We start from the raw sequence: 14,476 nt of genomic DNA, 5'->3' as shown, positions 1-14,476 counted from the left end.
AACTTGATGTTGTCCATGCTGCTGGTGATGGCCATATTTGAGTACTATGAAAACATTGAAATTAAACTTAGTTACTTCCTACATCTGTCCAAGGTAGAGTTTTTTTTTTTTTTTTTTTTTTTTTTTAATGTTTTTCGTTTTTGACATGGCATTATGATTTTGGCACAGCCTTTTTTAATCACACTGTATAGACACAAAAGGTTGGAATCATTCAAGTATGGTACTGTTGGTACAGAACATTTATTTAAACATGGAAGTGTCTCATACTATAAAAATACACATTACACATACAAATATTGAAAAACGAATTTAAAAAAAATATAAATAGAAATAAAAAAATTGTAAAACTGTACATGACAACATTACTCCTCAAAATCGCTTTCATCAAAGTCATCATCCCATCCAAGTGTCTTCTGTTTCTTTGGAAACATTCTCACATGCCTGGCACCGATATAAATCAGTACAAGTTTTGCAGACATACAGGAACATCTTCCCGTGTCACAATTGGTTGCCTTTCAACTACAGTTGACTACTTGCAAAACAGTATCAGGGGCAGGATTTTTAGTCATCCATGTCACTGCCAACTGCCCATCCTCAATGTCCCACCCATTCCCAATGGGTGAAGGGGCACACATTTTACCTGTCAGACAATGTTTCATAATTGCCGCTTGATAGTTTGCTGTCCTGCAATGTTGGTACAGAGCATCAGTTTTGGGGGGAATAGAATGTTCTGGCAAGACTGACGAGGCCATACAGAAAGATCTGCATTTGGCATCATTTTTGGCACATGACTGGCCAAACAGGTGGCACACGTATTTACACAACGTGTTAAATGTTTGTTGGTCAAGTTTAAAACTGCTGCCCTGTTAGGTTTTGTGTTTGTTTTCTCCTAGTGTGACTTGTCCCTGTGATTGCCCATTGCTCTCACCTGTGTGTGTTCTCCCAGTGTATCCTGCAATCTGCATCCACCTGTGTTACCCAGCTGTTCCTCATCTCGTTACCCCTTGTCTGCGTGTGTGTATATAATGACCCAGTTTCTTGTCACTCCTTGTTGCGTCATTGTCAATGTCAGTGTCTATGCCTGTGTCAAAGCCACGATCCTGTATCAGTCCCTCCGATTTAAGTAAGTTTTGTTTGAATCTTGCCCTTTTGATCCAAGTGCTTTTGGTTGTACTTTGTGTTTTTGTTAGATATCATTAAAACGTTTTTTGAGTTCACTACCACCTGCCTTGCCGCTTTTTGTTTCCCTGCAATTGGGTCCACACAACCTACCTGCCTGCCCCAAATACCTGGCAGAATGACGCAACCAATTGTGGACCCAGCGGGAAAGATCCGGCACCAGTGTGCACGCTGACGACCATCCGCCCGTTCCCCTGATTATGTTTTTCCTCGACATATTTTTTTGGATTCTGATTTTTCTGATTTTGAGGAAGACCACAATTTATATGATCTTCTTTCGGACTCTGACTCTGATTTTGATTTCATGCCCTCTGTCTCCCCTGAGTATTTTTCTTTCCACCCTCCGCTCTCTGCGTCCCGTTCGGAGATCCGAGGTAAAGGCTCCTTCCTGGGATCCCGTTGGCTCCCCCAGGCTCAAGGCGGCCTAATGAGGCTGTTCTGCCGCCCCTGCCACCTGACGGCGCTCACCAAAGGCCTCGGCGTGGACGTCAACGCCAACAGCGTGCGGCGGTGCCTCCCGCACCGGCTCCCCGCAGTCAAGTGCCTCCCGTGCCGGCTCCCCGCAGTCAAGTGCCTCCCGCTCCGGCTCCCCCCAGTCAAGTGCCTCCCGCTCCGGCTCCCCCCAGTCAAGTGCCTCCTGCTCCGGCTCCCCGCAGTCAAGTACCTCCCGCGCCGACGTCCAAGCTGCCCGAGGTGCCCGTCCCAGCGCCTCGTCGCCTAGTCCCTGTCCCGGCCCCTCGCCATCTGGCCTCCGTTCCAGTGCCCGCGCCGACTCCCCGCAGTCAAGTGCCCGCGCCGACTCCCCGCAGTCTTGTGCCCGTGCCGACCGCTCCTGTTTTCTCCTGCGACTCCGCTGCTGTCCCGCAGTCTTGTGCCCGCGCCGACCGCTACTGTTTTCTCCTGCGACTCCGCTGCTGTCCGGCCAGCAGACTCCTGCCACTCCGCTGCTGTCCCGCCAGCAGACGACTCCGCTGCTGTCCCGCCAGCAGACGACCCCGACTCCGCTGCTGTCCCGCCAGCAGACGACCCCGACTCTGTTCCTGGTCCGCACGACGACCCCGACTCTGTTCCGGTCCGCACGACGACCCCGACTCTGTTCCTGGTCCGCACGATGACTCCGACTCTGTTCCTGGTCCGCACGACGACTCCGACTCTGTTCCTGGTCCGCACGACGACTCCGACTCTGTTTCTGGTCCGCACGATGACTCAGGCTCTGTTCCGGACCCTCGCCCCGACGATGCTGCGCTTCCCGCTTCCTGCCACGACGTGGCGGTATGGACGACCGAGCACTACCTCGTCTGGGACGCCCGCCTGATCTGCCCGTGCGGTCACCCAACGTCTGGCGCCCTCCCGATCGACCCGTGCGATCGGCCCACGTCTGGCGTCCTGGACGCCCGCCTGACTAGCCCTGACGGGCTAATGTTGCTCCCTCCTTCTGCATCCTTCTTATCGCCGTATTTGGGACTTTGTTTTCGTCGGGACGTCTGGGATCCGTCCCTTGAGGGGGGGGTACTGTTAGGTTTTGTGTTTGTTTTCTCCTAGTGTGACTTGTCCCTGTGATTGCCCATTGCTCTCACCTGTGTGTGTTCTCTCAGTGTATCCTGCAATCTGCATCCACCTGTGTTACCCAGCTGTTCCTCGTCTCGTTACCCCTTGTCTGCGTGTGTGTATATAATGACCCAGTTTCTTGTCACTCCTTGTTGCGTCATTGTCAATGTCAGTGTCTATGCCTGTGTCAAAGCCACGATCCTGTCCAAGCCCTCGTGTATCAGTCCCTCCGATTTAAGTAAGTTTTGTTTGAATCTTGCCCTTTTGATCCACAGTGCTTTTGGTTGTACTTTGTGTTTTTGTTAGATATCATTAAAACGTTTTTTGAGTTCACTACCACCTGCCTTGCCGCTTTTTGTTTCCGTGCAATTGGGTCCACACAACCTACCTGCCTGCCCCGAATACCTGACACTGCCCAGCTTTGCAAACCCAGTCAGGTATTCTTTTTTATGTCGTGCAAAAGAAAATGTTTTTTTGCCTTTGCCATGAAAGGCACAAGCAGAGTCACAACCTGTGAATGTATGGATGCCAAGGAGTGCTGAACACACTAGTGCCAGGAGCTGCAAAGACCTTAGAGACGTCAGTCCTCGTTCTGTTGCCTCCTCCTGTGAAAAAAAAAATGCAATTTAAACTGTAAATCTATCTGCAGACTTACAGCAATCACTGCCACGTCAGTATCAGGGCTTTTATTAACTACAGCTTGATGTTCTTGAGCCAAAAGGTTTATTTAACCATTGTCACCCATAACAGGTATGCAATAAAAAGTTCTACTGGATTCAATTTCAACACACTGTACCCTATATACATTTTATAACAAAGTGGTATTGATATCTGGGCTAAAAAATGGTATCGTTACAACACTAGTTTAAATAAGAATTTTTTTTAGCATAAGTTAATAACAATTAACCTTGTAGTAAAGGCGTGCGTGTGGCTTACCTGTAGTGAATGTCGTTAAAAATCCCAGTCGACGCATTTTCAGCAAGATCCTTCGACAGAGCCTGGGGAGAAAGCCATTGTCTGACGCAACCACGCGGGCTCTGCACGTTTTTTCCAAATTCATGCCCCTTTTCGCCCTTGGACAGTTGGGAGATGCATATAGCATCGTTTCGATGCCTTTTGACTACATTTTGAATGGGGTTTTCTTATCTTTTGTTCATCTTCGCTCGTGTCGTAGCTTGACATGGTCGCCGCCATATTGTTTTAGAAGCGCATAGCAACAATCCTCGTCTCCTATTGGTGCATGTGACCTAAAATGGCTTCACACACTGACGATACGACTCCGCCGTATCAATATCACTGCGCCACGGGGAAAAAAAGACCGACACGAAAATGCTAATTACTAAAAAATGACTGGAAACCGTGAGTAGAACTTTTTTTTTGGTAGTAATTAGCAACGTATGTAAATTACAATACAGAGGTCATGTAGATCCACTTTAGTGGAACGAACCAACACAATTTTCGCTCAGCCAATACAGCCTAGGTGTGTGATCTTAGACAACTATGCTGTTATATTCACTTTGAGTTAACCATTCTAAAAATCTATTGACTATTAATAAAAAGTCAATCCTTGAATACCGTAATTTCCAGACAATTGAGCGCCCCTGAGAACAAGCCTCACCCAGTACATTTTTAAAGGAAAAACCATTTTGTACATACATAAGCCTCCCCTGTTTATAAGCCGCGTGTGCCCACATCGTAACATGACATATTTATGAAGAAATATAGAGAGTTTGAGTTTTAATAATATACTTTAACGAATCATGTTATAATGTAGCACGTGACTTACGGGAGTAAGGGGGGTGCGGAAGAGTGTGAGACGTGCCTTCCTGTTATTGTGGGATGTGTGCATCGGCTGCTGCAGACAGCAGTCGTGTGCTGTTCCACGAGTTTCCAAAATAATGTATTGCAACCTAACTAAGCGGGTGACTCTTTGTCAACGTTACAATACCTTAACTTTTCTTTCCAAACAGCGCCAGCAACACGGCACTTAGCTGACTCCTCAAGCTCACTCCTGAGCGTGTGTCGTCGTCTTCGTCGCGCAGTAGACCGGCTTTTCGAAACCCGTTGGTGATGGTGGATTTTTTTTTTTTTACACTGCTCCACGCTGTCAGACTTATGCAAAAGTTGCTCTTCGCGTGCGGCCAGTTTTGGGTAAATGATCTCTCGACACTGGTCATCCAAGTCTTCAATTCAACTCAGCACGTCATATCCATTTATTCTAGCATTTTCCATGATGCGGGTCTGCTAGTTTTACTAATGCGCGAAGATAAGGGTGTGCTACTTTTACTGGTGTACAAAGCACAAAGTTAAAATGTGGGTAAGATTGCAAACTAGCATCTTCCTCCACACATATATTCCACATGTCTTACGCTTACATTTTACCCTCGAGTACTCCTGGCGATAAATTGGCCGCATCATTGGATACGCCTCAGGATTCAAAATGGGGGAAAAAAGTAGCGGCTTGTAGTCCGGGAATTACGACAAGTATGATGGACATGGGAGAAAAATGGAAAAAAAAAATGCTGGATTGATTAAGATGTCCAACTGATCCGCAAAAGCTCTAAGTGTATTAGCAGAGTTAGATAAAGTGGAGGATTTGGATGAGGACCTGTCCAAGACCGGATCCTGGATAAGGTTGAAATCACCACCTATAATAGGATAGCAACACTCTATATCAGGCAAGGAGGAAAACATGCAATAAACGGGGCATCATCCCATACTGGGGCATAAACACTCGCTCAAGGCCGAGTTATGCTTCTGCGTCAGACCTGCGCCGTCAAGGAAGACCCGATTTACGACCCTGCGCTGTAGCCTCTCTGGCTCCTCCTTTTTTTTCTGACTTCGCGTCGCGTCAACGCGTGTGACATGGAGGAAATGGACTATGATTGGTCCGCTCAGACTGTTGTTTCCAGTTCAGCATGAAATCACCGTCATTCTCAAACATTAATTTTCTACACGCAAAAATGGACAAAGCCGACGAGAGTATCAACGAAGAGCAAGTACGACAACTTCTACAATGACTCGTCAAGACATTATGAAGATTGTCAAATGGCAAGCAATGTGTGGGAGGAGACTGCTGAAAATACAGGCCTGGAGGTCAGCCAGCGATTGAATTTAAAAAAAAAAAAAAAAAAAAAAAAAAAAGGAAGAACCACCGAGACAAATATGTGTGTTCGGAATTGAATGGCCACACGAAGCGGTGACCCAGTTGGCCAAAAACTACCAGCTTTTTATCACTTTGTCATATTTTTGGTTGGTGCACTTCATCATTTATTGTGTACATATGTTTGCTGTGAGTCTGACTTATGTACGTGTCACACTTCAAGAGTATGATGAATAAAGCACTGGTATGGTGTCAAAAGAGTTGTTTTGATGTTTAATCACTGATTGAGAGTGCCTCGGTGCTTTCATGATAACGTTAACATCAAGGCTTCCAACGCAGTTTGGGAAGTTCAATAGATGCCGGAAATCTGCTATGGCTTCCCACTGGCTGGTTGTAGGACACGGCAAACAAATCGGGCCGGAGGGCTTTGCAGACCTCGGACAAATCGCTGGATGCAGTGCTCGACGCCAGTTTGAAGCTAGCCGCTACAGCTGGCTGGTTTGCACCCGCGGCTAGAACTGTCTCACAGACCGCCTCAAAACAGTCTTCTGCGTCGCCTGCGCATTAACATTTGTATGATCAACATTTATTCAATGTTGATGAGCTGAAGATCCACATTCAAGCGTTCCATCTTGCATTGTTTATTTTTTTCTCCGTTAAACTAGAGAAGAGGAAGTCAACAAGCATGCCCCAAAACCATACAAACATAACGCCCCACCCCTCTAGTGGCTTGGCGGTGAATTACAGAGCAACACGTCACCTGGACGGAGAACCATCGAATGTCAAATGACGCCGTAGTCGCTGCGCCGTCACCACAACGCGGGAGCATAACTCAGGTTTAAGACTACTGGGATATCAAATAATCTGCCCGAAACAGTGACAAATTGACCATTTGGATCTTCAATGGATTTTGTTGGCTCAAAGGTTATATTTATACCTATGATAATGGCTACACCTCTTCACCTCGCCTAAAACTTTGAGTGATACACATGCTTCATCCAGGGTTTCTCAGATGTTTTAAGATGAGTTTCTTGTATAAAATAAATATCTCCATTCAGCTGTTTTAGATGTGAAAGGCTTTTGCCGCTTTTAATTATATCATGAACTCCTCTAACGTTCCAAGATACAAACCTGCAGCCTTTACTTTTATCTGTAGGAATGATGGACATACTAATGTGTTATAAAAGTAAACATAGCAACAATGCCCTGCACAATTGGCAAAGGAAGGGAAAAACACACAAAACTAACGAAAAAAACAAAAACAAAAACAAACAAATAACAAAAAAACTAAAGCAAAAAACAAAACAGAACATAACCAACAAAAACATAACTACCACAACAAACTTCAAACATACATCTATATAGCCTCCAGTTTCTACCATACCTATTAATTCCCATACCATTCTCATACCAATGTCGCTCCCACCGGACATGACTTTAACCCAGCCTCTTAACACAGAATGCTCCCTCTGTGAGAATTTTAGCAGAAATGTACTTTTTTTTTTTTCCCCCTTCTTTTTCAAACGGTGAGAAAGTAGTGTTGTATCGGTCGCGAACGATTCGTTCTTTTTTAACGAATTGTTTGGGTGAACGAGACCGAACTAATCACCATCTGCAGTGATTCGTTCTATGAAGTTGGTGCTTGTTCGCTGGGTGGGAGGGCGTTGAGCAAGCGGCAGCGTCTTCTGACATCGCACACGACCAATCAGACGCCAGCCTCAGCGCGGGCAGGGGAGGGAGCGGAAACAGAATCAGGGCGTCTGTCACTCACTTCCACGTGTAGCCAATAAGCAGCCAGCGTGCAGGCAGGAGGGCAAGACTGAGTTATGTCACTTCCCGTTCAGTGACTCGGTCCTCCGGAGGCTCCGGTTCCTGACCTAGCTTGCTGCTAACTTGACTTTGCAGTAATGCGGTGAACGAGTCAAAAAATGAAAGGAAATGACTTTGTCACATTTTTGTTAATGTGGAGCCTATCAAATGCTGCTCAAACAGACAAAAACACCACACAAACCTAGCGAGCATGGTTTAGCGTACTACTTTTCTCAACAGACTCGGGACTACATATAATGACATACTATCAAATTTACAGTAGTTTAAAAGACTACGAGGCAAGCAAAAGCTGAGCTGGGGTCGCGTGACGGCAGTGCGGGGGGAGAGAACTGTCATTGTATGGAGGCTTCGTGGCAGCGATATTTACCTCATGTGCACAGAAAAAAAAGAATATTTAGTATGATCACCATAATGCTGATTTGCAATTAAACTATACATACATGTCAATTTTTTCCGACTGTTTTATTTTCTTTCGTGTCAGAGCGTGTCGGGTGTTGGTTGGTTTGACAAATTATGTCCATCCGTCCATCATGTGCTACTCAAGCGCCCAAAAACAACGCACGCGGACACGGGAGATGTTGCAATATGTCTACATTTTTCTAACCGACTAATGAGAGTAGAAAGGCAACTTAGTAAAGAGCAAACAATTATTTCTCGTCAGCATTTGACGATCTGAGATGAGGGGACGACAGGGGAGCTGACCGGATTATTTTATTTGTTAATAACAGTGCAAAAATTCAATACGATCATCTTAATACTGATTTGCAATTAAACTGTCAAATATCCAAATGTAGTATTATTTTTATTTCAGAGCAGCACATTTGACAACTAGCTATTTACACTTTAGTTTTAACAATAGTGACCAAAAAATAATAGTGATGAGCATAAAAACTAAAATACAACAGAGCGAGAGGTAAATATGATGTGTTGGTCGTTCCATATTTAGAAATTAAACTTTCAATTTATTTTTATTTTCGTGACAGCAAGCATGCCGCGTTGGCTGGTAGCAGCGTGCATGCGCATGCGCCCCCGAACCCAAACCCCCACTCCCCCCACAAACGGAAAATGTTTAACCGTGTCCTAAATCGAAATGCAAGCACGAGCCATGACTTTGATCCCATTGAACTAGGACAGACGACGCGGAAGTTCTCCCTCGCTTTTGCAGCAGCGGGAGACGAGGCTGTTTGTGAAAGCAGAATGATATCACTCATTTCTGAAACTACGACGAGTGGTCAATGAGGAGCCTGTGTGCAAGAGAGGGAGGGACCAAGCAATGTCACTTCCCGTTCAGTTATACTGCGAAGCGGTCTTTGGTGATTCGTTCGGCAACGTCTCTTCCCGTTCACTGTCCGAACGATTCATTTGGGCGGGGAGGGATATGAGGGGGGCGAACGATTCATTAAACGATTTGTTTGAACGAATCTTGTTACTGAACAAACCGGAATGGATTCGTTTACTCAAGTGAACGGCAGATCCCGTCACTAAAGGAGAAAAATAAAAGGCAAAGAATTATAAATAAGTAATCATAGTAATAAACTAATAAATAAATCCCACATAACAAAAGCCACTATACAAAAAAGAAAGGAAAAGAAGGGGGGAGGCATGTGAAACCATTAAATCACACAAAAAACTGATATGAGAGAATCCGTTTGGTTCCTTTGCAATTAAGGGGGTTAAAGAAAGAGGGGGGGAAATAAATAAATAAAGAAAGAAATAAATAATAACGCATAAAAAAAGCGTAAAAAAAAAAAGAGTAATAATAAACAAAAACAAGTCCATGAATGTTGAATCATCCACAAAATTTCACAAATCAACAAAAACACTATAGTCACTTCCTATGATGTGTAAAAATAATAAAACAAAAAAACTGAGTGTAAAGAACTCTTAGTGGTTAACCACATTGTTCCAAATTACTAGCCGCCAGTACAATTAAAGCACATCCCTAGCAGTCCAAACTCAACAAAATAGAGGCCATCCTGGCGAAAAGCGGAGAAATAAAAGATTTTAAAATATTTAGGCAGAAGACTGAGAGTGCAGAAAGGAGGTAGCCTCCTCGAGAGAGAAAAATCGTTGTCTATTACCGTCTTTCTTGGTAATCTGAAGCTTCGCCTGATACAGCAGAGCATACCTAAGACCCAAATCGTATAGTTTTGCCATTATTTCACCATAGGCTGAACGCTGCTCCAAGACGTCAGGCGAAAATCGTCATAGATCCGAATCAACGAGTCACGGTACTTCAACACATTCCTCCGTCGGCGGGCATCTCAAATGATGAGCTCCTTCGTCTGGTATTGATGGAAGCACAAGATCACTGGTCTCTTTCTGTCCACCTATTTTGGCTTGTCAGCGAGGCTGCGGTGAGCCCGGTCCAATTCCGGTGGGGACGGCTGCAGCTAAGCACCAAAAATCTCCTTCAGTGCCCCCGTGAAGAAATCTGTGGGTCTTGGATCTTTCACCTACTCTCTGGCAGACCGATGATATGGATATTATTTCGCCGGCCTCGCCCCTCCAAGTCTGCATTTCGAGCTTTAAGATCCATGCAGGTTTCAGTTAGCGAAGCGCACCAAGCTTCCAGGGTGTGTATGCACTCCTCAGCTATGACAAAATTGGTCTCCAGGCTCATAAGTCGCTCGCCAAAGTCGCTCACAGTGGTCTGTAAAGAGTGCAACTTGACTTTGAGGGAGGAAAACGCGGATTTAAGTTCCACCGACATCGCAGCGGCGATTGATTGGCGATGTTCCTTGAGCAAGCTAGTCAAAGCCGACATGCTAATGTGACTAGCGGTGGAAGGATCCTCCTTCCTGGCATCTTTTCCCCTCGCCTGTCTGGTCCCAGATGCCATCAGTTAAGTCAGAAAATGAGAGCTACTGATTACTCTGTGTATGAGCAGGCACGGGTTGCAAAGGTTATTGAAATATCAGGTCAGAAGAGCAAGAGCGTTCAACGCCTACGTCCTACTCCATTCGCCTCTCCACCGGAAGTCAGAAATTAAATTTTTGTCAGACAGATTGAAACCACATACAGGTGGTAGCTTTGATTCCCACATGGACAACATGCTTCTCAGTGAACAGTTCAGATAGAATTTGACTGTCGGTGACGTCACTCTGCGTGATGGAAAACTCAATGCGGCAGAGCGCACCAAAATGAAGGGAGTACGCTGCTGAAAACAGCAGTATACACCAGTACAACAACAAAAGTAGGGCAGGGCAAAATAAGTGCTGGTTTTATGTATAATTAGACCGCATTCATAGGGACAAACCCAGAAATCGCTCACTGCTTGTGCTCTACGGCACTGCACCTCGTAAGGACTGCAAGGAGGGGCATATGAATAAGGGCAATGCAGGTATGTAATGTCAGTGTTTGTTAGTTTAGTGTAATGGTATAGTAACGTTGGTTCCCAATCTTGTAGATACTTTCTTACATGTTGCATGTTTGTTGCTACTGACGAAATTTTATGACATCAAACAGTACACGCACTGGATGACGCCTTTGTTGCCACAGCGGCAACAGGCCCAATTCGGATTTGCACACTTGCTTAGAAAAAAACAAAAACGTAAATAGCTAGCTCTGAAAATCGGATTTGAGGAAAAAAACAGATTGGAATCAGATATGCCTGCACCCTGCAGTCTGAACGCAGCCTGTCAGTGAAAACCCTGTCACAGTGAACATCCACCAAGACTGGTGATTCCATCATTTTTGCCAGGGGTTGTACATCATGGAAAACTTCCTGATAGTCAAACCTGGCAATATCTTCTTGTTGCAATAGGAAATCAAATATGATTTCTCCTCTGATTCATGGTCCTCAACTAAAAACAAAAACACACAGTTATATATTTAGTTTAACAACTAGGACACTAATGCAATGTGAGCTGTGTGTTGATGGTGATCTTAAAATATGCAAGAATGTTTGATTTACCATGGAAAAGCTCTTTAGCTTGTTCATATGTCTTTGGAAATCCATCAAGAACAAAGCCCTGGTTTTTGCAAGGGTTGGACATGAGCTTATCCATCATCACCTTCACCAATACCTGGTCATCCAAAAAACCTAGGAGACAAACGTGTCATTTACAAAGTGAAAATTTAACTATAAATCTTAGGAGGAAAGTTTTATGTCTAAATAAAAGTTAACCCAAAGGGGGGGATTCTTTGACTGTACGGAAACAGTGGTTTCAGATCAAGCAGCAGAAATTAGTTGGGCAATTAAAATGGCGTGCTCCAGGACATCACATATCCCCCCGTTTCTCCTACCTTTAGCAAATCGTGATTACTTCTTTCAATCAAATTGAGGTGTTACAAATTATTTTCCCATCATGTGTTGATTGGTAGTGGCACAATTTTTTATTAAGATTTATATGACAACATTTGGACTCTGGACCCCATTTTACCCAGGAAAATTAGGCTTGAAAACCCAGAGGTTTAAAGAAAGACTTTTGTTCACTAAGCATCTGGGTTCAGTATTTCAAAAATCACCCTTCACTTTAACCTACCTCCCCAAAAGAAAATTCAAAAATCCTAGTCAGCCACCCTTGTTTAAATGTCGTGTCCTTGTTATATACTACCGCTACACCCCCCACACTGATCAGCCAGCACCACTTTGGTCTATAGACAGCAAGGGCGAGCGAAAGGGTCCGTCTGAGTCACAGTAGTGGGCCGCCCGTCTAGCTCCGGTGGGTAAGGGGGATGAGTGACTCGGCCGTGGCTTCCAAGTCAAAGTGCTACGGAATACAGCGCCTCGTTGTCGTTGGGCCGTATTGTACACTGCAGATTTCAAACTTCTCAATCAGACAATTTTTCTCAAATTTGGTCAAATAATTTTCTGAATCTTGTTTTCTGTGTTAAAGACTTGTCAAGAGATTAATGTGTCGGATTAGTCCACTTACTTTAGGCAAATATTACTATTTGGTCTTATTAAGTCCGTACATCTAAAATATGGTCATTATTCACCTAAATCAAGAAAAATTCTCTTTCAAATAATGTTTTGAACAATATTTTTTCTTGAATTAAGAACATTTCTGACAAACAAGCTTTTTTCAAGATTAAATATATCAATTTACTGCTTACAATAAGTTTCATTCCCATTTATGCTATTTATTTTTTTATTTTTTCTTATTTCAAGTAATCCAAATGAGTAAAATTTACTTGAAGCACTGGCCAATGATTTCACTTATTTCTAGTAGATTTAAGCTGAAAAGGGAATTTAAATAGTCTTTAGGAGGTGTGTTTTTGCAGTGTAGCAATGCTAGAAACGCTTGTGCACGTTGCTGGCTCGCTGCTAACAACGAAGTGCTCCGCCCCCGCCTTTTTTGTAGTAATTTTCGGCATGCAGAACTGCACAAAAATTTCTTCTGGCATATTGTACCGCAACCGAAAATACTTTGAAGAAGAGTAGTTCGCTACTGCTGACAACATGCACAGTATATAGGTACCGATTCTTTTAGCAGAAAGCTCATTGGTTGAACTGTCTGTGCTGGATCTGTTGGAGGAACAAAGACCAGGACCCACTGCGGCCCTTTGTGGAATCAGTTTGACACCTCTGTTCTAGATCGACAAAGACACAGTCTAGTTCCTTCTACACCTGTTCTGTACTTCTCTAACATTCTCTGGCATCTGTGGTCTTAATCGGCATTAAACCATACTGTTGCGCATAAATTCACCCTTCTGTCCTAATTCCAGCTTCGCCACTCATTTGAACAACTCGACACATCTCCTTTTTTCTCAAAAATGGGCCCTAAAACAGTTTCAGTTCCATTTCCTGGGCATCTTCTCAACTGTATAATTCTGCTGAACAACTTGGTCAAAAACTCCATAGAAACCTGATTCCATACCTCAACAGGAATTTCATTTCCTGACCAACTGCCTTCCTCTTTTCCATCCTTTATATTGGCGCTGCTACTTCCTGATCAACCACATTCACATCTTCTACTCTAACTTTTCTTCCAGTTCCCTCATTTGTCAATTCTTTAAAGTATTACGTCCATCTAGCCAGCACCGTGCCTAACACTTGTTCATACATTTAGTCAAATCTTTTTAATGGTTTTATCACAACAAAGCAACATATACCAACATGTATATGAACAAACAAAAATAGAATATTAATGCTATCCAAAAATCGACATGGAAGCAGCAGTCAGTGTGCACACACTCAATGACACAAAAAAAAAAAAATTAAAAAAAAATAGACAAACCATACACAAGTACATAGTCTGGGGAGGAAAATACAGCTACTAAGTTTAGTTTGCACTCCAAAGACTCAGAGGGAACACAGGCTCTATGGGTAGGTAAGTCGGCAAAACTGGACAGCACCTGAGCATATTTCATGGGGGGTATATAGATTCAGCATTATTTTCAAACCAATATACGGGAATCTGATTGAATTAAAATTTAAGATAAAGGGGAAGGAGGCTTATAGAATAGATAAAGAAGCGAGGCTGTAACAGCTTGGATGGTCGTTAGAGCTATGTTTTAAATTCAGTCTGAAAAAATATTATAAATGGCTGCCAAGTTTTTTCATAGGTCTGGAGAGAACCATTAGCAACATGTCTTACATGGTCCAATTATAGATTGGCCATTACGTCTTCAATCAACCTCTTAAAATATGGAGGCTCAGTTTTTTTTTCCAATTAAATAAAATCATGCGCCTAGCGAGTAAAGTAATAAAAGCTACTGCATTGGCCTGGTGAAATGAAACTAACATATTTGATAGGACGATCCCAAACAACACTGTTGTACAGTTCGGCTCAATATTCTTGTTACATAAGGAGGACAGTGCAGTGAAAATCTCTCTCCAGAATGTATAAAGCTTGGGACACAATCAAA

The 14,476-nt window shown here is 43.7% G+C and overlaps 1 protein-coding gene across 7 annotated transcripts in view; it reads right to left on the bottom strand.

Annotated features, from left to right (window-relative positions):
* The window catches only part of LOC130918623 (adenylate kinase 7-like), a 219,082-nt gene that overhangs the window by 19,323 nt on the left and 185,283 nt on the right, over nt 1-14,476 (bottom strand). For all 7 annotated transcript variants that reach the window (XM_057840478.1, XM_057840497.1, XM_057840487.1 and 4 more), the window contains 2 exons: nt 11,577-11,705; nt 11,401-11,466 (listed from right to left, as the gene is read on the bottom strand). In XM_057840478.1, the coding sequence (XP_057696461.1) occupies nt 11,401-11,466; nt 11,577-11,705 (195 nt within the window). The remainder of the gene's footprint in view (nt 1-11,400; nt 11,467-11,576; nt 11,706-14,476) is intronic.

This window comes from Corythoichthys intestinalis, chromosome 1 (genome assembly GCF_030265065.1).
Source record: "Corythoichthys intestinalis isolate RoL2023-P3 chromosome 1, ASM3026506v1, whole genome shotgun sequence".
In the NCBI taxonomy this organism is placed as follows: Eukaryota; Metazoa; Chordata; class Actinopteri; order Syngnathiformes; family Syngnathidae; genus Corythoichthys; species Corythoichthys intestinalis.
Note: the sequence above shows the minus strand (reverse complement) of the source record. Positions and strands in the feature narration are given on the sequence as shown.